Consider the following 26057-nt stretch of genomic DNA (forward strand, 5'->3'; position numbering starts at 1 on the left):
TATTTAAAAACGTAACTTACTATCATAAATGTCGAAAACAGTTGTACTGCTTGATAATAGCACATAAATCTTGCTACAATTTTTTCTCAGAATTATTTGATGTTCAAAAGAATAGAACGTATTTGAAATAGAATCTTTTGTAACATTGTAACTGCATTAACTGTCACTTTTGATCAAATGAATGCATCCTTGCTGAAAAAAATATTACTTTCCTAAAAATTTCCCACTTTTAGGTTTAAATATTAGGTGGCCTTTACTACTATGTACTTAGATTTAAATTAATAATTTGGTACAGTGCACTTATTGTGTAAATACATGTTGTTACACTGTACATATATTTTAAAAAACACCTGTAAGTAATTACATCTGTAATTAATTTCTGTAATTAGGTTGGCTTGAGAAAGCCAACTTGCTAATCATGCTAGCAACATGCTAAAAACTTGATAATCACTGTAGAAACATGCTATCAACATGTTAATCATGTTAGAAACATGTTAGCAACTTGCTAATTATGCTAGCAACATGCTAGAAATTTGCTAATCATGTTAAAAACATGCTAGTAACTATCTGAGACTATCTATCTATCTGAGACTGTATTGCCTTCAAAACTCTAACCTTTTAAAACTATTTTAATCTTCAACCTATTTCACACTGACAACCATCAAACTTAAAACTGTTTTTTTTTTTCTTTAATCTTTTTACATTTTTTTAAACCTTTCAAACTTTTTAAAACTTTCTGGTCTGGCTTTCTCAAGCCAACTTAAAGTTTGTCTTGACAAACTTTTTTTTATCTAGTTTCATTTATAATTATACAGCTGACCCATCCCTTACACAATAACCCACCCTTAAACCACCCCATCCCACCAAACCTGTCACTAACCTTACCTATGTAGCGGCCAAAGTGTTTTGCAATACAATTTGATGCAAATACATAGTAGTTAAAGCCACCAAAAAAAAACCTCACCGAACCCAAATTTTTGGGACGTTAACACAATCAAATGACTCACATCAAGAGCCAGTGGAAAAACATGCCATCCTGATATAAGAGTTTAATGCATGAAGGGATCTTGTGCTACTGTACCTTTAAAAAAAAAAAATATATATATATACAAACACATGCTCATATTGAATTGCAATGGGAGATGCCTGAGAGGGATCACAGACTAGACAGATCCTAGATGAAGACGTTTCTAAAACTGCTTTTACCTGGAGGAGGGGGTGACATGGGCATGTTTGGGGGACAGGGAGGAGGGACCGTCCTCCCCGTCCTGCGGGAGCTCCTCGCAAGCCTCCAACTTCTCTTCCTCAAGGAGCTCGGTGATCTGTAGGGGTGAAAGAGAAGGAAATATGAATACCAGATGCCTGCTGACACAACTTCAGCTGCATTTATTTCTAATTCATCATTGGTATTGCATTACCATGTCAACATCCTGCGCCCATGTGAGATACAGGCATTATGCAACGCCGTACACCTATGCCAATTACCAGCAGGGAGCCTCATTTAGTCACCTGTTTATGCGATCACACGCATGCTGTGCGTGCAACTGCTGATTCATGATATCACACGTACGTTGGTGACAACTACATGATGTTATGCAAAGCTACCATGAATCCTGATGTTATTAAGTAGATACAATCATTAAAAAGGTTACTGTATCTATTTTAAGCATGTAATACATATATAACTTTCAATAAATGTAATACAGTCGGTCAATTACGCCACATGACATAATATTCCCTTATCTTAATATATCTGATTGCGTGTTTTTATTACTAGTGTGGTTTTCCTGAAGACACGTGTGAACTACCTAACGAGAGTCTATGGTGCATACGAAAAATAGGTTAAAATCGGTCATGGCTCATGGCGTTCAAGCCTGCACATCCATTTGTAAATCTATCTAACAGTATTTAATATCAGACAAACTTTGGCACTAGCACATGATCAAATGCACTCTGCATCTGCTGCAGTAGCGCTGCCATGTTGCCATGGCAACCAGTTCCCTCCACATCCGATTGGCCGAGTGGGGCTGCTGTTGAGTGGCCATGCAGCTATGAGTCACATGCAACGTGCAGAACGGCTGCCGAGGGCTCGGAGGGTGACTGTGTTTTCACACATCTCTATATGCTTACAGCTACGGTTCGCTCTCATTTGTCATTTGGGCAACAAAGTCTCAGATTGTGCAATTTTAAGCCATTTTATTTTAGGATCTTTGATCCTACCTGTCTTTATTTCTCCAGAGAAGTGCATTATATTGCATATCTTAGAGGTGGGAATCCTTAGGGATTTCGCCATTTGATTTTATCTGCTTTTTTAAAATCAGGAAGACAATGCAATTACACCAAGACCATGCACTGTAATGATTCAGCACCTGCACAACTCAAAATGTGCATTTATTTAAAGATTTAGCATAAAAGTCACTTTTGATAAAACTGCTTTTGGATAAATGTGCCAAAAGCATAAAAGTAAATGTATGTAATGATGCAAAATGCTGGTTGGTTGTTTACTTTGGAAAAAAAATGTGCTAAAAAAAGCCAAAAACTTCCATGCAGTGTCATGTTTGCAACAATTTGTCCTCCAGTTTTTTTGTTTGTTTGTTTGTTTAAATCAACACAACTAATTATAGTAATAATAACATTAGTGGCCAATGCATAGTAATAATAATAATAATAATAATAATAATAATAATAATAATAATAATAATAATAATAAATTACAAAATACAAATAAAATTATTATTTTATAACTAATAATAATAATAATAATAACAATCAACAATTATTATTATTATTATTATTATTATTATAACTCAATAATAATAATAATTGTAAAATGCTAATACAATTACTATTATTAATTGTGTTTATTATAACCAACCATAATAACATCAATAACAATTATTATTAGTAGTAATAGTACGTATGTATTGCTATTATTCTAGTTTTTATAACCTAATAATAATAATAAAAATAGAAAATTAAAAAATGCTAATACAATCATTATTGTTGTGTTTATGATAACTAATAATAATAATAATAATAATAATAACGGCAACAATAAAAACAATTATTATTATTTGCAATTATTATTATTATTCTAAAAATTATAGCTTAATAATAAAAATACTAAATTTCAAAATACTAATACAATTATAATTATTAGTATTTATTATTATTATATTTCTTATAACTTAATAACAATAATAATAATAATAATATAAAATTGCAAAATACAATTATTATTATGAATTGTGTACATTATAACTAATAATAAATCACACCAATACCAACAATTATAGTATGTATGTATTATTATTATTCTATTTCTATTATTTCTATTATTATTTCTATTTTTATTTTATTTCTATTTTTAATAATAATAATAATAATAATAATAATGATAATAATAAAATATTATTATTGTGTTTATTATAACTAATAACAACAATTATTGTTATTATTGGTAGTATTAATATTTATTATTATTATTCTTATTGTTTTAATTTACTACTACTAATTATTATTATTTATAATTTGTAGACTGATGCAGAATTTTTTTTTTTAAGACATTTTAATGGACACAAAAAACTGGCGTGTTATAATAAAATCAACAAAGCAAAACTTAGCAGATGTGAAGGACTATTAGTCTTGTGGGGGATATACATATATATATTTTTTAACATTTTATTTTATTTTTATATGTATGTATATTCTTACAATTTTCCTCTCTTTATATATTATACACTATACTGGCAATTTGTGTCAACTGTGGTTGTGTTAAATGGGGCTGACTTAATAAAGCTGACTTGAAACCCAAATGGCCTCTGCCTCTCAGTGTCTTCATTAGTAACCACTGCTCTCAAAACACAACCACGTAATCTTCAGCACAGACACCGGAGCCAGGGTGGAGAAAACATCCTCACAGCTCCATCCATGATGTTTTAATACCTCCAAGAAGCTGAAGTATGCAGAAACTCAGCCTTTGTTTGGCCTCAGAGGCTTTGTTAATGTGCGGTCTCCAGATTATACAACAACATCTGCAGACAAAAACCAACAGCAGAGAGCTGACTGAGACTCTAATTAAAGGCGCTCTTCATTAATTAGTAAAAACACTGTCAAGCGCACGCACAAACCGAAGAGGAAAAACAACCCACACGAATGGAGGATGCATCTCACAGCCTCCGAGGATCAGAAAAACAGGCTCAGCAACTGTGTGCAGAAAGACCTGCAGCGCTGCACAGTGACCTGCTTTATTTTTTGTGCCTGGGCACAACAGGTCTGAACATTTCAGGGCAGAAACAGGAATTTGAAGAACAAAAGGACACAACCTTTTTACAGTCACCAGACACTGAATGATAAACACACAATAACAAGTGTTGCTAGGGAGATTAGGGCACGGTCAGCAGCCAGAGCTGTTCATAACAAGCCACGCATCCTTATATGGACACAACATTATCCACTGCTGACCCAACTCTAATCTCTTAGTAATATGCAATTATCACAATTATTTAATCTTAGGCACGGAACAAAATTTATGTAACAAACCCTGCCAAGTCAGAAAGTTAAAGCACGCCAACCTTGACATGGGCCAAACAGTTACACAAGTCAGCTCCATGGGTGAGGCATAAGATCAGCGTTTGGGAGAGTCTCTCGAGCGGGACACGCTTAGAAATAAATCTGTGATTTATGCCCATATTAATTTCAGCATATGCCAGCTCCTTGAGGACTGGCCTGGATCCAGATAGGTCACCCAGGGCCTTCCCCCCGCTGCTTACATTTGTTTCTGTGCTTTCTGTTTCTTATGACGTCTCTTACAGTACGAGGACCTTCTCAGCAGTCGCGACCCTGTAATGTCTAATACCTCCAAGCATGTTTGCTGTGGAAACCATTGAGGACCATAAGATCTTCTGATTCAACCTGATCTATCCTTCAAGAGAGCCCGTGGTAGACGGGACGGTGAAATACAGTCATGAAAATGGAATTTTCTGTATAACGCGGAATGTCACAGAATTTGTAAAATTTGCATTAATACATCAAACATAGGTCAGTATACTTAATTTCAAACTACTACTACTACTACCACTAATAAAAAATTTTTATAACTTTTTTTTGTTATTTTTTCAATCACACAACACTTTTTTCAATTTAAAAAGTTAAATTTTCATTTGTTTAAAATTAATGTTTTATGGCACAGGGCATTTCACAAGGCCCTATTAGTCTAACAAAAGTTGTTTTAATGCATTTAAATAATTAGACATGTTACAACATAATTTGGTAACAGTAAAACTTAATAAATTGATGTTAAATTGCTTGTTTCACAATTTAACTGAATTAGACATTTTCAAAACAGCTTTTTGATTGATACAATTAAATTTATTTAAGGACTCCAGAAAAATTTTAATGGAAAACCCGGAATCCAGAAAAAATAAATAAATAAATTCGAACTGGACAAAAAGGTTAAAAACTTTCAATAAATTGATGTTAATTTGTTTTGGGGGGATGGAATTCAGAAAAATGTAAACTGGGGTTAAAAAAAAAAAAAATTAAAAATTAAATTTTGAAAAAAAAAAAAAAAAAAAAAAAAGATAAAAACTTTTATTAAATTGATGTTAATTTGTATATGTTTCATGATTTAATTAAATTAGACATTTTAAAGACAGGTTTTTGAGTAAAAAGGAGTCCAAAACCAGAAGTCAGAAAAATTTGAAGGTGGGATGAAAAAAAAAAAAAACGTAATTTGAAAAAAAAAAAAATTAAAAAAAAAAAAAAAAAAAAAAAAGAGAGAAAAGGTTAAAAAGCTTTAATAAATTAATGTTAAATTGTATAAGTTTAATGATTTAATTAAATTAGGCATTTTCAAGACAGCTTTTAATTAATAAAATTTAATTTAACTATTAAAAAGGAGTTCAGAGAAAATTTAATGGAAAACATAGAATCCAGAAAAAAAATAAATTAATAATTTAACTGGGGGGGGGGGAAGGAATTCAGAAAAATGCAAATAAAAAGGGGGGTGGAGGGTGAAATGTAATTTGGAAAAAAAAACAAACAAACGGAATCAAATAAAATAGATTGGTCCAAAACTTAAAGTTTATTCATGCCTAGTGTCCATTTCAAGCCATCATCGTTGTGAAGCGCTTGTCCAGAATATTTCATTTAGCAGCAAAACTGCTATAGTAATATCAGTAGGAATCTGTGCGATCTGGTATTTCATGTGAGGCTGGAAGATTTCAAGTCATACAAAATCCCAGCGCTAACCAACAGAAACTGCTTGGTTGGAAAGTGACGTCAATCTGAACTGTGGTTTATATATTGCTATACTACTGACAACAGACAATAAACTCTTTTTGTCCACTATACTGCTGAAATTCTCCTGAAACTGCGCTAATGTGACTGCACCTGTACCATTTTAGATAAAATGTGAATACTATTTAATGCTGCGGCGATGACTTATTTTCTAGGCCAACCTGGAAGTTACAGTACAGAAGTTGTTTCCTTTGACTAGAACTAATAGGATTTTTTTTACTGGCTTCTGGATTACTGCAAAAACTAAGCTCTGTGACAAACAAAGGTTAATGATTCTTAGATGTTTTGTTCATCACAATAATCTTCATAAATAAACACAACGTTTATGAATTTTAAAGCCTAAATACAACTGCCAGAAGTAAAAAGCTGACTAAAACACTGGCTATAAATAAACTACAAAATGATTGCACAACTTCAAAATCACCATCTAGTTTCCAACGACTCCTCAGTCTTGATTTAAAAAACAAGTATGAGGTAGAACAGTTTACAGAAGCATGATTATAAACACAACAAGGTTGTGAAAGCAGACTAGTGAGTGAATGAGTTTTACCTGTTTACTGTGATGACATTTAATGTTTCTGACAACCTCTGTAGTGCCATTCAGCACCTTGTTAACAACTGCCTTTTTCAAGACAAGCAAAAGCTTGAACTAAATCACAAGCGGCTATTACTAATGTATTATGTCATAAAAATAATATATCTTGAGCTTGTGTTAACCACAGACACCTAAGTCAGCCATTTAACTAAAAACCCATTCAAAATCCCATAAACGATGCAACCAAAAGTACTAAAATGCTAACTCATTTCTAGCTATTGGCCTGCAAAAATACGTCATCCCTGCAGCGGTCTGTTGGAATCGGTTGAGAGTTATGTGAATGCAAAAAGTTTCAAATCAGCCATTTGAGCAGTTTAATGATGGTTAGGGTTTTGCCTTAAAAGGCAGCTGTCTATGTGAGATTTGCTCTCCAGGTTATGTCTTTTAGATTAACCTTTCCCCAGGTCTGTATAATTCTGCCTGTTATGAAAACTAGACATCCCTGGAGACCAGCGCAGGTGCCAGAACCAAAGTTACATCACTCAGTTATGTAACTGTGGTTAGTACTGTCTTTGTCTAAAAGGGTTGTTTCCTCTTTTTTGCCAGTATGACAGAAGGGAGAAGGAGAAGTCTCTTGGAAAGAATTTACAGCTCATTATTAACCATTTCATGCGCATGTGAAAAGCGCCGACATGTAAATTCTGGTGAGGTCAGAAATCTCAAACTCCTTAAAAGGATGTCGAGTGTCATTCAAATGAGATTTAGAACAATCTGCGCTTTCAAAGCAAACCAGTCACAGCTGCTCCTTTGGTGTGAGAGAACCTGCAGTCTGTAAACACTCACAGACACACTGAACGCAGATGAGACACGCCTTTGGATGGATTTCAGTCTATTACATAACACTGCAGACATAATAACCTTCTAACACCGCTTTTCCATTTTTCTGTGCTTCACATCTGCTTGTGTAAAGCGCTGCCTCTACCTGAAACTAGGGCAAACGGCACACATTTTAAAGCTTTAAACAAACACAAAGCGTAAGTATATAATCGTCTTTTAAAACTCAAATGGCAATATCGCATTTGCAAGGTTTGGGCAAGTATTTCACGAGGAACAAAGCTAATACCGACTTACGCTAAGCCTATTGATCTAGAAAACAAATGAACAACTGTGCCTAAAGCATTTGTAAGCATTACAGCGATCAGGAAATATGAGGCTGCTATTTTTACACTGCTACAGGTTGAAATTGATCCAATCGACAATATTTTCTAAGGGCCGATTTTATCAGCATTTTACAATGAGCATTTTGATAAATGTCAACATTTATGGGAATATTCTGTTGTAATATTGTGATACTAGCAATGATCACACCTTATCCAGTACTAGTAGGACCCTATGATTTCCGTAATGCGGAAAACGCAGATGGAAATGCAGAATCCAATCATAAAAACGGAGTTTACCGTATAACGCGGAACGTCACAGAATTTGTTGAAGTTTAGATGAATTAATCAAAAGGAAGTTATTACACTTAAATCAAATTGCAATATGGACTAACATCTCTAAAGATTAAGCAAAAAGTCTATTCAAATATGAATCGCTCATGTTCTGCGTGTCTCTGTGTGTGTGAATGACGCATACGCGCGGTTTCGTTTACCACACACAGACTGAAGTGTGCGCGACGCTCCCTGTGATTTCAGTTTCTGCCGTCTGACCAAATAAGGACATAAATACATGAACAACATTTCTAGAACTGCTCTGAAGTTTCTTCATGAGCATTTTACCATTTCTTTTGAGAGAAACTATCATCATGTAAAGGTGTTCATGGCAACCAGTCAAAATAAAAGTTTGGTTTAACTTGAAGACACATATTACTATTGTTTAGTAGACAGAATTATAGTAGAATGTACGTAAAATACTACTACTACTATAATTACTAAAACTTTATTTTATTAAGGAGTAATCACACCATATTTCTTTCATGTTTTAATTTTAATTTTAATTTAATTAAAACATTGTTTGCCAAAAAATAAAGTTTAATTTTCATTTAAATAAAAGACAAATTAAATTAAGATTTTATGCCTTCATTTGATAACCAGAAAACTTTAAATATTGTAAAAATAAATTGTTTTTATGCATTCAAATAATTATAAATGCTTAAACAGATTTTGAACTTTAATACATTGATGTTAAATTGTATAAGTTTCAAAATTAATTAATAAAATGTAATTTAACCATTAAAAAAAAAAAAAAAAAAAAAAAAAAAAAAAAAAAGTTTTAAAAAGAGTCCATAAAAATTTTAAATGGAAAAAATGGAATCCAGAAAAATTAAAATGAAAAAAAAAATGGAATTTGGAAAAAAATTTAATGGAATTTGGGAAAAAAGAAAACGATTTTCATAGGGCCCTATGCTAGCTCTAAATCATTAGTTTACACTTTAATTTGTTTGTCACAAACCACTCCTAATGGTGCATTCCAGAATAAACATACTGCATATACTATATTTCTTGCACGTATATTCAGATTTACCACCACCAATTAGTTTGTTGTTAAATTCACTGCTACATCTGTTTGCATTTTTGTTTTCATCTCTAATTGGACAGCGCTTGAGCTGAATTACTGTAATTACATCTGAAAGCGGACACGCTACAAATTATATGCATTTCACACGTTTACTTTCAAAATAAACAGGCTGGATTTTTCTGAATCCAACAATTTACTTCCCATGTCATATTAATAATAATCTTTTAGTGTCCATGTATTGTGTGATGTACTGGTAGAGATCAGTTGTCAATTGTATGATGCATCCCTGCTATTAGATTTTCAGGGCTTTGAGTAAATAGCATCAGATTTTCACAGATCCTGTGTGAATATAGATAATCAGCACTAACATCAATGACCGCATTGTTGAAAGGAAAGTAAATTCACCTGGTCATTAATGGAGCTGTAGTCATTGGTGTTAGAGATGTCGTCGTCCTCCGAGTCAAAGAACTCCTCCTGGTTCTCCAGCAGTTCTGCCAGAATACGGCTGACTGACTCCTGCTCTTTCAGATCCTCCACATCTGTGTCTAAACTGCAGAACATAGACAAGAATCTGATTAAATGTGTGTCATTTTTTGATCCTAAAACGGCAACATTCCACACTGTTTTTTTTTAAAAACATTTATAAGCACTGCATCTCGGAATCACGGAATCCAGTCATAAAAACTTAATTTACTTTTTATCGCAGAAGTATGCCAGAGAATTTGCCAAATTTTAAATCAAAAAGTAATATGGACTAGTGTCCGTGAATATTAAGCTGCAAAAATACTATTTAAATATGAATCCTGCATGCTCTGTGTGAATGAATGGCGCTGTCACGCAATTTCGTTTACTACAGGCACACTAAAGTTTCCAATGCTTTTAGCCTCATCCGCCTCAATAAGAATGGATAAACACATAAACAGTCTCTAGAACTGCTCCGAGAGTCACTAAATGAAGCTTTGACCAAAGCAATCACCATATATAATTAAAGGTCTTCACAGCAAAAATTTCGGTTTAACTTGAAGAAACTGTGACAGAAATATATTACTTGATGTAATGACAGAAGTACTACTATTAATAAAATGATCATTAAAACATTATTTTTAAATAAATATTTACCAGTAAAATTATTTACCATTATGTACTTAGCAGAAAATGTAAATATATAACACAGTATTTCTAAAAATAATAATAAAAATAATAAAAATAAATTATTTTTTACAAAGTCAGATTGGAGATGGTTTTGATTATTAAAATTTAATGAAACCATTAAAACAGAATCTAGAAAATTAATGGAAAACAGAATCTGGTAAAAAATAAAACAGAATTTGAGGGAAAAAAAAAACATTTCATTATCCTTTAAAATGTAGTTTTTGTTAAACTTTTGATAAACTGCTGTTAAATATAGTACATTTTTATGATTTTTAATTAATTAGACATGCTTTTTGGTTCACTTTTTTTTTTATTTAACCATTAAAACAGAGTCTAAAAAATTAAAATGGAAAAAAACTGAATCCAGAAAAATAATGAATGTTCATGTTTCATGTTTTAATTTTAACAGCAACTTTGTTTGCCAAAAAATAAAGTTTAATTAATTTTCATTTAAATAAAAGACAAATTAAATTAAGATTTCTGCCTTCATTTGATAACCAGAACATTTTAAATATTGTAAAAATAAATGGTAAAAAACATTGTAAAAAAGTTGTTTTTATGCATTCAAATAATTATAAATAATAATAAAAAAAAAAACCATATTTCATAGGGCCCTAATCTTGCATTTTTATAAGCAAACACACGTTCTGTATGAATGGCCCCTAATTTTGCAGAAATGATATGTTAACACTTTATGATACGGTTCATTAGTTAAAATGAACTAAGAATGAACACTACTTCCACAGCATTTATTAATCTTAGTTAATGTTAATTTCAGCATTTACTAATGCATTATTAAAATCACATGTTGTGTTTGTTATCATTAGTTAATGCAGTGTGAATTACCATGGACAAACAATGAACGACTGTATTTTTGATTAACTAACATTAACAAAGATTAATAGTGTAATAAAAGTATTGCTCATTGTTCGTTCATGTTAGTTAATACATAATTACTTATTGTAAAGTGTTACCAATGATACGTTTTAGCTATAATTTTTTCACAAATCCCCACAGAATTGATTCAACAGTCAAACTCAACAACATCTACCGTGCCCTTTTAATTGACTTTACCTCTGTTTTAACATTTGATCATATTAGAGCTTTCCCACACAATCGAAACTGCGAAGGTTCTGTGTGGGCCTATACCAGTACATAATGTTACACTGGAAAAAATGACAGTTTGCTCCTCCAACGTAATTTTGTCTTCTGAAAGCAAGATAGCTAATACGAAATATCCGAAATTGCAAAAGCATCTTACTGGAAAATGTCTGGCCCGAAGACGGCGGCGAGAGCTCCAATGCTCCAGCTCTCCTCCTGAAGAGACGCCACACCGGACAGAAACCGGCACAGAAAGCGGAGCAAGCTGTAATTGACCTGTGGCAGCTGCTGAAGGAAGTACTTCATGTTTCTGCCCAGCTCCTCCTCACTGCTGTAGTCTAAAAGTAGAGCAAGCAAACCAGAATGAGAAGAAAGTTCAGAGGGACGTGTATTTATTACCATAGGAGGTGAGCTGGCTGATGTAAAGGTGTGAAAGACACGGGCCGTGCTTTGATGACGCAACCATAATTACAAGTCTGTCAAGTCGCCAGAACATTCCAGAAGGTAAAACAAGCAACTTAAGCCAGTTCGGACAGCTGGTAGGATAACAGAAAAGGGCAGCATCAAAGCCTCACCCACCTTGATAGAGCTGCATTATTTGAGCCTGTAAGCCTGCAGGGATGACGGGCTCTGGGAGCTCCTGCAGGAAGAGGCGTAGCAGGCTGACGGCGGACGCCAGGTCGGCCTCCTTCTCCAGGTTCACTTCAACACCGCTGTCGTAGCGCTGCCTGAGCCATTCCACGCGTTCTGCGTTCCCGTTCACTAGAAATAGACCCAGGTGCAGCCCTCCTACAAAACACAAACACACAGCTCAGAGAAACCTACTTGCAGAATACGTATAAACATGTCACCGAAGAGTCTCTAATCGCTGAATCATTGCACAGAGCAGCTGACTAAGCGGTGCAGTTGCTTGTTAAACTCGTAATCCCTTTAGTCAGATCTGTTAGCGTGATATCATCAGCTGCGTTCCCTCCGTCTGCCATCCATGAGATAATATTTTTTAAAATAACCCTGGCATACTCGATCTTTTTTATGTTGAGTTCACGACTGAATAAGTTTACATTCTCCAGCCCGAATGTTTTGAATGAAACCAATAATGCATATTTTCACGGCTGGCTTCTTGACTGAAGCGCTTTTAAAACAAACCACACATTTCTGCCAGATCAGATCTAAAGCTTACTAAAAGCTCAGCTGGCAAATCAGCGTTAGCCGTTTTGTCTCGATTCCCATTTCTGGGGCTCTGTGTGTGTACATAAGACTCTGCACCGCATGAGGGGAAGCTACGGCGTCGCTCGCTGTTATGTCTAAATTAGCCTCGGTGCAAAAACATCCTTCCGTAATAAAACAGTGGAGGAGAAATGCCAGCGTGCTGAACTCAGAGAGGCAGAGCTGGCGTTTGGAGACAACAGTGGCGGCTAAAGCCCTTTAAAGGACTTAGCAGCTCTGCCAACATATTTTCAACATCCTGCCTGTGCTGTAGTTTAAACATCAGAAAGAGAATTTAAAATATTCTCACAGCCCGCTCGATGTGCGAGTGAGAAGTTGCAGATACCGGTAATTGAAAAAAAGAGTAAAGCGTGAAGGACTTCATGCATTTATGTCTCTATATGCGGCAGTTAATTAGTAGGTGAGAGGTGCACTGTAATAATACAGTGCCACTATAAGAGCCTCTGGCTGAAGAATGTTCCTATTTTCACTTTCAATTCTGTGAATTTACACAGTAAGGGAAGTACATCTTTGATCAGGGAGTACAGGGAAGCCACTCCTATCGTACAATCAGACCAAACAACATTTTTGGCTTTATCAGATGAAAATGGCTCTGCTACTTTGATAAATACCAAAAAATGTAAACTATTTGTGTAGCAATTGCATTACGGTACTATTTGTTAATTTGAGCTCATTAAAATGCTTTTTAGGTCCTATATACATGTGTTACACAACCTTTATGCAGATTTAAGACTTACTTTGGAGGGTTTTGAAGTGGTATTAAACACAATTAATGTGCAATCACCCAACAATCCCATTTGTTACATAACCTTCTAAATTTTGGGGTTGTTTAGGTTTTTTTTTTTTATGTTTTTAAACATTTTATCTCTTTTGCTCAACAAAAGTTGCATTTATTTGATAAAGTAAAAACAGTAATATTGTAAAATATTATTACCATTTAAATAAATACATTTATGCTGAAATGAATTATCAAACAATGGCAATACTTCATATTTTCGTGGAAAACATCATTTTATTTTCAGAATTCAAAAGAAAAACATTTTGTAACATTTCGAAAGTCTTTACTGTCACTTTTGATCAATTTAATGTATCCTTGCTGAATAAAATTATATATATATATTTTTTTTTTTAAATCAAAGTCTTATTGACCACAAAATTTGGAATAGTAATGTATATTTGATATGCAAACTGATTAACTACCAACTAAATTAATGTGGCTGTTACAAAAAAAAAAAAAAAAAAAAAAAAAAAAATCACTCTTTGTATTTTGAAAGTCTTTACTGTAAATGTAGCATTTTTTATTTTGCATTTATTTGATGAAGTAAAAACTGTAATAGTGTTAAATATTATTAAAATTTGTATGTATTAAAAAGCAGCCATTACTCCAGTCCTCAGTTTTATTTAATTTTATTGCTATTTTTTGCTGAAATTATTCATCAAACTGTGGTAATGTTTAATATTTTTGTGGATAACAATTTTATTTTCAGAATTCTATTAATAAAATAAAAATTAACAACATTTTAAAAAAATGTATGAAAGGTATAAAAGGAAAAGCATTTGTCTGAAATATTTTGTAACATTTAAATGTCTTTACTGTCACTTTCAATTCATTTAATGCATTCTTGCTGAATTAATCTATACATTTCTTTAAAAAAAAATCTTACTGACCACAAACTTTTGAATGTTTCTATATATTTGACATGCAAACTGATCAACTACCAACTACACTGATGTGATTGTTGCATGGTATTTGAAAACCACAACAAACCTCAACTGTATTTATACTGTCATCAGTGTTTAAAACAAGAAAAGAAACAAAGTTTACATTCTTTGACCACAATGTTTTACTCAAAACAATTATATTACAAGTATGTGTATATGTATCATTTTCATTTGCCTGACTGGATCAGAAACAAAAACTATGATTAATTAATTATTTAACCATGGAAAATATAGACTTTCTGATCTGTCTGTGTTTCTATTCTTAGAGTCATTTCAGTAACTTTAATGCTGATATCATTGACGACAGGCAAAAACAAATAAACAAAGGCTGGAAAGAAAGTACCATGAATCTCCAGGGTGACTCACCGTGCTCTTCAATGTACTCCACAATGCTCCTGACCAGCAGAGGGACCTCATGTCCTGGCTGCCCGCTGTGCTGCACCTCCTCCAGGGGGATCCCGAACACTCTGGTCGTGTTGAGGGAGTCGCTGAGGGAAGTAGAGAGGCTCTTCCTCATCGCCTCCACAGCCTGGCTGCTTCAGTCCGTCTGCACACAGAGATGCCGAGAACAAGGTCACGTCGACTGGCCAGCCGGCTGGCTCGTCACCTCCCTGCACAAACACGCTATCATGGGTGGGGTGCGAGCTCAAACATCAAACTCCGGACAACAAGAACAAAACAAGCTGAAAATTGGAGCGGGACCTCTCCCATCTTTGAAGCGGCGGTTCTTATCGTGTGCGAGCGAAGAGATGAGAAGAGCTTAAAAATGTGGAGCGACAGATCATACAGCCATCAGATGCGGCACGCCGATTTGGCTGATGGTAGCAGGTGGCTGCATTTCTAGTTCAACATGCAAATTCCATCACAAACAACACAAACACAGCGAACAAGCTGTTCATGTTAAATACAAACTCGACTGCATCTGATTAGCGTTCGGCATGACACAATCTGATCATGATCTGTTGAGATACCTGACGTCTTCAGGACAACACCAGCTGGTCTCACGTATCTCATGTTTCAAACACAATAGCATACATAAGTATTTATGATTGCAATATGAATTCGTGCATCACAGCAGAGCTCACCTTGTTGTACAAATGCCCAGAAGTTCACTTTATCTCCTGCTCCACTCACTAGTAGTAAACAAAATGTTCATCTATGGTTGCTTCAGGTTATGGCAGAAGATGAGCCTGTAGTTCCTCATTGACGGACCGCAAATCCCGTTCAGGACGTTAGTGGTTAAGCTGAAGGAAATAAAAAACACACAAAGAACAGCAGCATCAGCATCGAAACGGGTAATAATCTTTCTGATTAATATTAGCCGGGGCAAATTTGCAAACCACTTATCCACTTATGAACATCTGTGGTCTGAAAAACACATCTCTCAAGTTTAAACCTCAATTAGGAAGAAAAACGACAAGCAATCTGCTCACCCTGCTGTATATGGCATCACATGAACCGCATTTAATACTAAGTGGAATTTTAATCCAAACAAGGTTTCCAATCATGCAACTGAAAGCCTTGATGATTCACTTTCATTTTTCTTGAAAAAGAATGTTAATAAAAAAAAAGTTCCAAGAGTCTAAACAAGGAAATTTGAATTCCAAAAATATCATAAACCTACCGTTTTAAAGACCAGTGATGTAAGACTACTTAGTGTTTTTAAAAGAAGTCTCTTATGCTCACTAAGGCTGCATTTATTTGATCAAAAATAGAGTACAAATTGTGAAATATTATTACCATTTAAAATAAGTCTTTTCTATTTGAATATACTGTAAAATATAATTTATTCCTGTGAAGCAAAGCTGAATTTTCAGCATCACTACTCCAGTCTTCAGTGTCACACGATCCTTCAGAAATCATTCTAATCTGCTGATTTGCTCTCAAGAAACATTTATGATTATTATCAATGTTAGAAACCATTCAGCTGCTAAATATTTTGGTGAAAACTGTGATATATTTCTCCAGGACTATTTGATGAATAGTATGTTCAAAAGAACAGTATATTTTGAAATATTTTGTGACATCATAAATGTGACCCTGGACCACAAAACTGGACCACAGTCATAAGACTGAAAAATCCTAAATAAATAAGCTTTTCAATCATGTATGGTTTGTTAGGATAGCACAATATTTGGCTGAGATACAGCTTTTTGAAAATCTGGCAAAAAATATTAAGAAAATCGCCTTTAAAGTTGTCTAAATGAAGTTGTTAGCGATGCATATTACTAATCAAAAATTAAGTTTTGACATTTACGGTAGAAAATTTACAAAATATCTTCATTGGAACATGATTTTTACTTAATATCCTAATGATTTTTGGCATAAAAGGAAAACTTGAAGTTTGACCCATACAATGTATTGTTGGCTATTGCTACAAATACACCCTGTGCTACTTCTGACTGGTTTTGTGCTCCAGGGTCACAAATGACCCAAACTTTTGAATGGCACTGTAACTCAATTACCGCTATTTTAGGTAATAAGCAGTCTTCCAGAATGGACCTTTTCTCTGAAATGTACTGTATGCCCACTGTTACAGTTCATTAGATCAACTCCATTACCTGTGCTATCATTTACACAAATGACTTTTTAAGATGTTAAGAGCACTGTGCCAAATTACAGACCTCTTTACCGCTTTATGCACGACTCGCTACCCGACACCATGTGGAACACGAACAAAATGTCCCGAAAACAAATAGGAATGATGTGTGAACTGACCCTTAACAGCAGATGTTATAGTTTGCACACAATTGAGAGTAGATATGCTTCTAATCCCACATATTACGCATGATGACCTTTCACTCACAATGTTCACCATTGTTGGAGAAGCTAAAAGCAGCTCAGCGCTGAGACAGTTAGCAGCGAGCACAGTATGACCTTGGCTCATTCCTCAGAGCTCTGGAGAACACATAAAGGGACGATGCTGGAATTTTCTGCAGGCAAATCTCTCCGCATCTCCTTGGTGACACGATGTTTGCAAAGCTTAGTCGCCTCACTATGGTTACTGGTTACTTGGCGAGTTTGCAGATGCAGTCACCTAAAAGCATGCGACAGATACACAATGACCGGCTGCAAACATTCCAGAACATTCCCTGGAACGACAGCGTCCGGAAGACAACCTAACAAGGAGATTACCCAGCCCAGTTACAGCACACGGGGCAAATCTCAAACTCCAATAATTAATTAATAACTGTGGATATCTTTAGGAATATGTAATAGGGAGGAGATCAAGGTTAAAACTACATCTGAACGTTCTCCCTGTCATTTAGGCAAAGCACTTTATTGTAGGTGGCATCTGGTAATCAGGTAACTTCCAGTAACAGGCAACCAAGGGAACTGGACTGAATGCAACACTTCAAATTCTGATATAACACTTTATGGCACTAGTAAAAAACACTGATATTAATTTTTACAGTCTATTTTTCTCCACCATAACTGTATGCAATTAATGCACCTCAGATCTTCACACTGTGAGTAAATCACTCACATGGGACTAAATTTTGCACCAGGTGACAAAATAATGTCTATAGTTTGCCATTGGCTAATAATTTGTTAGATTTTACTCACCAGCGACGAGAGTTTTTGATTTCATTAAACATTTACAAGGGTTAGTCAGTCATTTTATTGCCGTCTGAATCCAGAATGTTTTTCTCCAACACATTACCAAATTTTTTTGACAAACACAAAGGTCATTTGGTAATTTAATTGCTGTCCAAACCTTTTTCCGCATTGTTTACAATAGGGGATAAATCCAAAAGCTTTGCATTAATGTGCATTCACTTTAAATATGGATACTTGTATAATATTGCATCACTGCTCCACTAAGGGAAAAAAGAGAACAAAAATCACCTAAACTTTTAAAATAAGTCATTATTAAGATATTCAATCTTTTTTAATATTATTATAATTGTTTATATATATTATGGCTTGCACAAATAATCATTTTACTAGTCATACAAGTAGTTGAGTGAAATGTTTACCATATGTAAATAAGAGTTTGCATTACTTTCTCTGCTAATTCCCACAATTTTTACATGACATCCATCATTTAGAGCTATAAAATCCAAGACAGAAACCCACTGAAACCATAACATCCATTTGTCTGGTTTTAAATATTGCATTTAAATAATAATCAAATATAAACAGGATATTCTTTTCCTATTATTATTCTAAATATGAAACATGTGACCTCTAGAAAAAAAGTAATAGATTTAAAATGCATTTATTTTCTACTAATTATGGTTCAAGTCTATTAACATATTTACTGACATATCGCTCCAGACTTACGGATTTAAAAATTGTAATTACTACTTGTGCACAATGTACATTTCTTAATATTAAGCCTAAAATATGTTTTAATGTCACTACTGACAAGGATTGTATGATCTTTAAATAATATTGGTCTTTAAATGCAAAATATTTAAAGTGTCCCTAAAGTATACTTGCAATAGTTCCACTTTAGCACAATCAAATATATTTAAGAATATCTTTAGTTGGACTTCAACACTACTTCCGGACAATTACAGTGCATTAAGTACAAAATTAGTTGTTCCAATTTAGCCGACTTTAAATATACCAACGCAGTATACTAAAAGAACAATTGCAGGGTATTTTTATTAGGTACATAATATGTAAATGTATTTATAGTATACTTAGCATGAAATAAATGTATAGATCAATTTTTGTATATTTATTTTTCACTAGCACCTGACCACATGTGCACCAGGTTTGAAAGATTACAGAACCTGTTCCTCCAACTAAAATAAAGTCACAATCGGAAAGCATGAGTTTATTACTGAAGTGCCATGCAAATTTATTTTTACAGACGTCCCCATAAAAAACAATAACTGTCTGTATAGGGCTTTAGTGTTATTCCTATTTTATTTAGTATTATTGTTAATCATTTTTATAAAATTAAATGAACAGTAATGTCTCAAACATGACCACAAACCTATAATTCATACATTTTCATTCATGCCACATTTTAGTTTAGTTATGGTTTTCATTTCATATGCTGTCAATTTGGAACATGTCCACATATATATATAAACTCATAACACACAGGCTCTATTCAAACTTTGTTTTGAACCGGCAGTGATGATCTATTGAAATATTTGCATACTGAATTACAACGAGTCCTCTTCCTTGCATTTATCTGAATCTACTGAATCTATTTATCCATCTATAGACCCCTTTAGACTGCCAAAAACAGTGTTGCATTATGTATTGATTCCAGCCAGAAAACAACATGCGTGCTGAGTGCCATGACAACAGCAAACCGCCTCTGATGCAGCACTGCATTTATGCAAAACCTAAAACATAAGCGCACTCAAAATGTTAACACTATTCTATAGCTGTTTTAGCAAATGAAAATTCAATTTGGTGTTGAACAGGTCTCAGTGGCACGGAAAAGTATGTGGGGGAAAAAAGCATAAGATGCATACACACAAACACACAAAAGAAAAACCCTGAGGCCCTATGTCACAAAGAGGATGGGTCATATCACGGGTTGCATATGAGAAACAGAAAATTTCCCATATTGGATAAAGAGTCCTCATGTGACTTCAAAAACGCCACTTAAGAAAAAACCTATCAAGCCTGACCATCAAAGTTAAGATCTGACCCACAAATAAATCAATTAATAAATAAAGCAGAACAAGTATGAATGATTTATATATAACCAGCAGGCCACACAAGTGATGAGTCCTGACACTTAAAAGAACAACTTGAGCTTATCTTTGACATTGACATTATTGATTAAGAGTCTCCGTCCCAGCTCTGCAGGGAATGGAAATTTCCAAACGTTATACTAAACCACTGGATGCTCAAGCGTGAAGTAAAATGCCAGTCGAGCAGGGTGGTGGTCCTTGGCAACACTGAACGCAGCTCTCATCATTAGGATGGAAACAAGAGAAACTGCAAATTTAGCTAATCAGCTGCTGACAACGTTCTGAAGGGACCCAGAGAAAGAGCAGCAGGGGTCAGAGCGCAGATTAACTGCTTAAGACAACAACTTCATTAAGTCTATGTCTGTCTTTGCTCGTGACCTAAAAGGCTACTTACGATACAATTCAACAGTTTATGAGCATGCAAATGCAGTGTGTGGCAACTCTGTAAATTACCATCAAACTGACCTTCTGATCATCAAGTTTCATATTGTTCACACGTCTATCTGGTGTTTTAATTTGCTGAAAGATAAACCGCTGCAGATTCAACAGTTAACACCACTGATAAGAATTTCCTCCTCAGTACTACTATGTATATTTAGGACTATCACAAACATGTCACCAATCAACCCAGCAACTTACAGGATGTGGTTTTTCATCTACCTGAGGATGTTGATTTCTGGAAGGCAGCTGTCGGGTAGCACATTATTAGCTGTTCAATAACTTAGTCAAGCCAAAGGCTAATAATATCAATTACGGTTACGTGCACACAGCAATTACCATTCTGACACACAGACTTGCAGATGACCCGGTATAATTTACTCTACTTCTACTTCATTGGAATCAGTTTCTGGTTCAAACATAGCCTATATGGCTGAATTAATACAGTATTTCTACTAGTAATTGTGTAACGATTAATAGTTGACCAAATAAAATACGAGTAGGTTGTCTGAGCTGGTTTGACTGAGTTGAGGTGGGGACTACTTTGCATATTCATGATTTTGCAAATAGCAAATGAGGGTGTAGACTAAATTATAATCAAGCCATTTTAAGGCATAATGAAATTATATTAACAGGAAATAATGAGCATGATGATCGAAACTATTTTTAATGGATAAAAATAGTGACTGCAAGGGGACTTTTTAATTACAACTTATTCTATGTTCACACATCCGGCAGCTTTCATCTTTAACAGATAACATTCACACATCAGCACTAAACATGTGACATTAAATGTGAAATGACCTTTAAATGCTGTGCCGTTTTCTTCATTTGCCAAGATGTCCAATTTGACAAAATATTAAACATAAACAGCTTAACTTCTTACTCCTAGACAATTTGACAGAACTGAACAAAAATGGTCCTGTTTATATCTGACCCTTGACCACAAAACCAGTCTTAAGTCACTGGGGCATATTTGTAGCAATAGCCAAAAATACACTGCATGGGTCAAAATGATCAATTTTTCTTTCATGCCCAAAATCATTAGGATATTAAGTAAAGATCATGTTCCAAGAAGACATTTTGTAAATTTCCTACCATTAATGTATCAAAAACTTAATTTTTGATTAGTAATATGCATTGCTAAGAACTTTGCATGGACAACTTTAAAGGCGATTTCCTCAATATTTTGATTTTTTGCACCCTCAGATATTTGTAGCTCAGCCAAATAATGTCCTAACAAATCATGCATCAATGGAAAGCTTATTTATTCAGCTTTTAGATTATATATATATATATATATATATATATATATATATATCAATTAAAAAAAAAAGATCCTTACGACTGGTTTTGTGGTCCACGTCACATATGATCTTCTAACGTAATTTACCAGTAATTTTCCCAAAAAAAAGGCTCTATGTGTGAAAGCCCCTATTGGAGATGTGTTACTAAAACAAAACTAAAATCACCAGAATAAACTGTAAGTGTTGCTTGGCATTGCTAACACAATGCTTGGCTGTACTGGGTGTTGATACTAGAGATTTACTATGTGGTTCACCGAAATAAAGTCAGAAGAGCTCATCTCGAAGTCTCTTTGATATTCTGGTCTCTATATATGACTCAGGTTCCTTCTTCAGAACAAGTCTGTGGTATTTTTACTGTCCAGCTTCATGAGCAAACACACCGAGGAAAGGTTTCGTGTTGATTTGCTTAACGCAAATGTTTGTCGCTGGGATTTCCATTTGAATAAGCTTTCTGTTGTCTAAATTTGCAAATATGAAGTAACACTGAGCAGAAAGACACATGAGGTGGGCACACCACTGCGGACGATTATTATGCAACATCCACTGAAAGCTAAGGTCCTTTGGCAAAAATAGGATGCAAATGGTAATGGTTCTTCAGGATGACTAAGGGGTTGATGTAATGATGTAGTTTCTATGGTTTATTCACTCATAGAATTAAAATAAGATCTTCTTTATAGCTTCTTCAGCTATGAATACCACCCGAAATAAAGCTATATCCTTAACAAAACCAACAGGAAGCAAACTCAAAGCTTTCACTTTCGCTATCAAAAAAAAAATTCAAAGCAGCTCATCACATGACACTGCTCACCACTGCAATAATGGCTCAGTTCAATGTTCAAGACCTGCTATTTTGTACAACTGTTACAGTACGTTTATTACCGGCGTTACAAATGAAAGCAGTTATCCGTAATCTAGCTCACAACCCATATGGTGCTCCAACTGTTTTCATGACAGGCGGTTGGATGAATCTAAAGAGAGTCTGTCACATAGAAAAGAGCCAAGCAGCAGTGCTGAAATCTCCTCAAGGACAGCTGGGTTTAGCTGTAATCTGAACAAGACACGTTCAGCAGGTTTTAAAGGCCTTATCGCCATATCCAAGCAAACCCAAAGATGGCTGCAAGTTATCCTAGCACCCACTTTTCTGTTTTGTGAAGCCTACGGCCAGCCTGGTTTCACGCTGGTGTGAAAGCAAGGGTTTGTCTAGTCTTTCAGACATCTGTCCGTGGCTCGTTGGGAGATCTGATGCGTTTGATTTTGCTTGGCCCTGCTGCAATACAAAACAAGCGGCTATCACAACAATCTATAGCAACAGGAGGGACAACAGTCAATGACTTTGCTCTGATCGCTCACGTACGCATGGAAAATGCATTTGGCTTACAAGGACACATTGTCACATTGTCTTTAAGCATAGAATTACTTGAATTTTTATTTTGAAGTCCTCTATTATATTATCCGCATGGCTTTTCCAGTTATTTGTTATTACCAGAAAAGGTTTTTACAAATCCAAGATAGCGTTCACATTCACAAGAGCCATTTCTAGCTGACTAAATATATTGGATGTACTTCAAAAACCAGAAATTTGCATGTTTTTTACCTTGAAGTATCTGATATTGTGAAAGACACCACAATTGAAAAGTGCATTGTGCTGAAGGGCAGGCAAAGACAAATAACACATGTTTACACGATGCACACGCTACATACTCTGTTCCAGGGGTTTCTGAACTGGGTTCAAGCGGCCGAAAAGGAGCGCTGTATACATTTAAATAAAAAAAATTTAAATAAAAAAAAATAATTAAAATAATTTTAATTAAACAGAATAAAAATAAGTAAACGAATGGCTAAATAATTAATGTACATCTAACAGTGCAGTGCTAAAATAAACAATTAACTTAACAAAAACTAAACATTTAATACATTTTAGCCTTTAAAAAAAATCACTTGTTTGTACAATTAAAATAAAACAAGGTCGGATCATTTAAATAATTAATCTATTATTAAGCACCCCCTCAGCTGCTGTTCCAGAAACAGCTCTATACTGGATTCAAGTTTCACATCCTAATTAAACGAAACTGAAGCTATTTTAGGAACCAGGGGCACTCTTCTTTACTTCAGATGACATGTTTAACATCTCAAAACCAAAAAGGCACGAATATTTATTTTTTTTAGACAGTAAGTGTGTTTGACAGTTGCAGGCTGAGCCTTCGGCTGTCAACAATTTCACCCAACTTAGACAAGCATCTTATCCATTCGAATAAAACATAAATAAATAAAAATACAATTGCTAATGAAGGAAAGCTGATATATCCTTAAAGCTGATACATCTTTGTTTGTGCATCATGCCTGTCCAAAACACAACAAACACTCAGAAACAACCCGCATTTATAATTTTCACTATTATAAAACCGATCGCTATCCTGTTAGCCTCGTAGCTTAGCACTGTCAACATCTAATCCTGCTGCCACACAGCAGTCAAGGCACAAAAACAACGTTAAATTCATTACACACGCTTTTTATCCTCATTCCACGAAGGCAGAAATTAAGTGAATATGTAAAGGGTAAAATACAATCATCGTACAACATCAAAATTGAGTGGAAATCAATAACTTAATACAGATACAGGAGATGAGTCGCTGTGAGGCGATCCCTCAGCTGGCTAACGCGACGCTAGCATCCGCTAAAGTCGCTCCATCGATATCATCTGCACTTACCAGGTCAAACCAGACGATAAACGACCAGCAAATCGAATAAATTTAGTAGTCCTTGGTTCAAAGAAGGCGATGTGGATAGCGATGATGATAGAGACTAGCTACAGTATTTGACTGGCATGGCCAGTTTTAATGCGAGTAGTTGATTCTGGGGAATGGAGACAGTGTTAGTTACACACCCACAGCGATGCCAAAAACACACTGACCCCGCCCCTCTCGCTCTCTCTCTCTCTCGCTCGCTCTATCTCCCGCTCTCTCGCTCTCTCTCTCTCGTATCTCCTCTCAGCATTTCAGCATTCTTAACACAATCTGTTTTCCAGAATATTCTATTAAAATATTAAAATATTAAAATATTTCACGTTATCACTTTTATAGATCAGACTGAAGCAGAGACAGAAATGTTATAGTAGAGACTCATTGCTTCACAAAAAAAAAAAAAAAAAACAAAAAAAAAAAACAACAACAACAACAAACAAACAATAGGCTTTCAACCGCATAACATGTACATTAGACATCATGTTAAAATTGTTATGGTATCTATTTCATTTTTTAATGTAAAGCACAGGTTTTAGTAGCAGGCCTACTACTAGTAGTTTTACTGTTTCATCACTGAACTGCAAGTTTGACCTAATATAAAAATAGACTGCATTAAATACAAATTATTTGCACAAACTGTTTGTTTATTTTAAGTGCAAGAATAAAAACTAAAGTTAAGTGATGCAATTCAAAACAGCCTGAAGCTGTGGTGTCGCAAAGGAATATAATTTACATGGAACTGCAGCGCCACTTAGTGTTTGATATCATATATGCATCGCATATTATAGACAAGACCGGGGCAATTTGTCACACTTTATGTGACCCTGGACCACAAAACCAGTCATAAGGGTCAATTGAGATTTATATATCATCTGAAAGCTATATATAAATAAAAGTTTAATTGATGTATGGTTTGTTAGGATAGGACAATATTTGGCCGAGATACAACCATTTGAAAAAACTGGAATCTGAGGGTGCAAAAAAAATAAATAAATAAATAAATAAATATATATATATATATATATATGCATATCGTGAAAATCACCTTTAAAGTTGTTCAAATAAAGTTCTTAGCAATGCATATTACTAATCAAAAATTAGGTTTTGATATATTCCCGGTAGGAAATTTACAAAATATCTTCATGGAACATGATCTTTACTTAATATCCTAATGATTTTTGGCATAAAAATGTATCATTCTGACCCGTAAAATGTATTGTTGGTTATTGCTACAAATATACCCGTGCTACTTATGACTGGTTTTGTGGTCCAGGGTCACATATACTCCAGTAAGCATTTGTCATAGTGAGTTTTTTTTGTAAAATCATTTTCCGTTTATATACATACC

The 26057-nt window shown here is 34.5% G+C and overlaps 1 protein-coding gene across 4 annotated transcripts in view; it reads right to left on the reverse strand.

Moving 5' to 3' along the window:
- Nucleotides 1–24859, reverse strand: part of fam13b (family with sequence similarity 13 member B) — a 57185-nt gene extending 32326 nt beyond the window's left edge. For 2 of the 4 annotated variants that reach the window (XM_051127181.1, XM_051127179.1), the window contains exons 1-7: nucleotides 24677–24858; nucleotides 15640–15798; nucleotides 14921–15101; nucleotides 12185–12394; nucleotides 11766–11943; nucleotides 9758–9902; nucleotides 1207–1322 (exon numbers count right to left, since the gene is read on the reverse strand). In XM_051127181.1, the coding sequence (XP_050983138.1) occupies nucleotides 1207–1322; nucleotides 9758–9902; nucleotides 11766–11943; nucleotides 12185–12394; nucleotides 14921–15071 (800 nt within the window). In that variant the 5' untranslated portion in view covers nucleotides 15072–15101; nucleotides 15640–15798; nucleotides 24677–24858. Of the gene's footprint in view, nucleotides 1–1206; nucleotides 1323–9757; nucleotides 9903–11765; nucleotides 11944–12184; nucleotides 12395–14920; nucleotides 15166–15639; nucleotides 15799–24676 lie in introns of all 4 variants that reach the window. The other 2 variants (XM_051127180.1, XM_051127182.1) reach the window with 2 other exon arrangements.
- Between the last annotated feature and the right edge of the window lie 1198 nt (nucleotides 24860–26057).

Source organism: Labeo rohita, chromosome 14 (assembly GCF_022985175.1).
Source record: "Labeo rohita strain BAU-BD-2019 chromosome 14, IGBB_LRoh.1.0, whole genome shotgun sequence".
Classification (NCBI taxonomy): domain Eukaryota; kingdom Metazoa; phylum Chordata; class Actinopteri; order Cypriniformes; family Cyprinidae; genus Labeo; species Labeo rohita.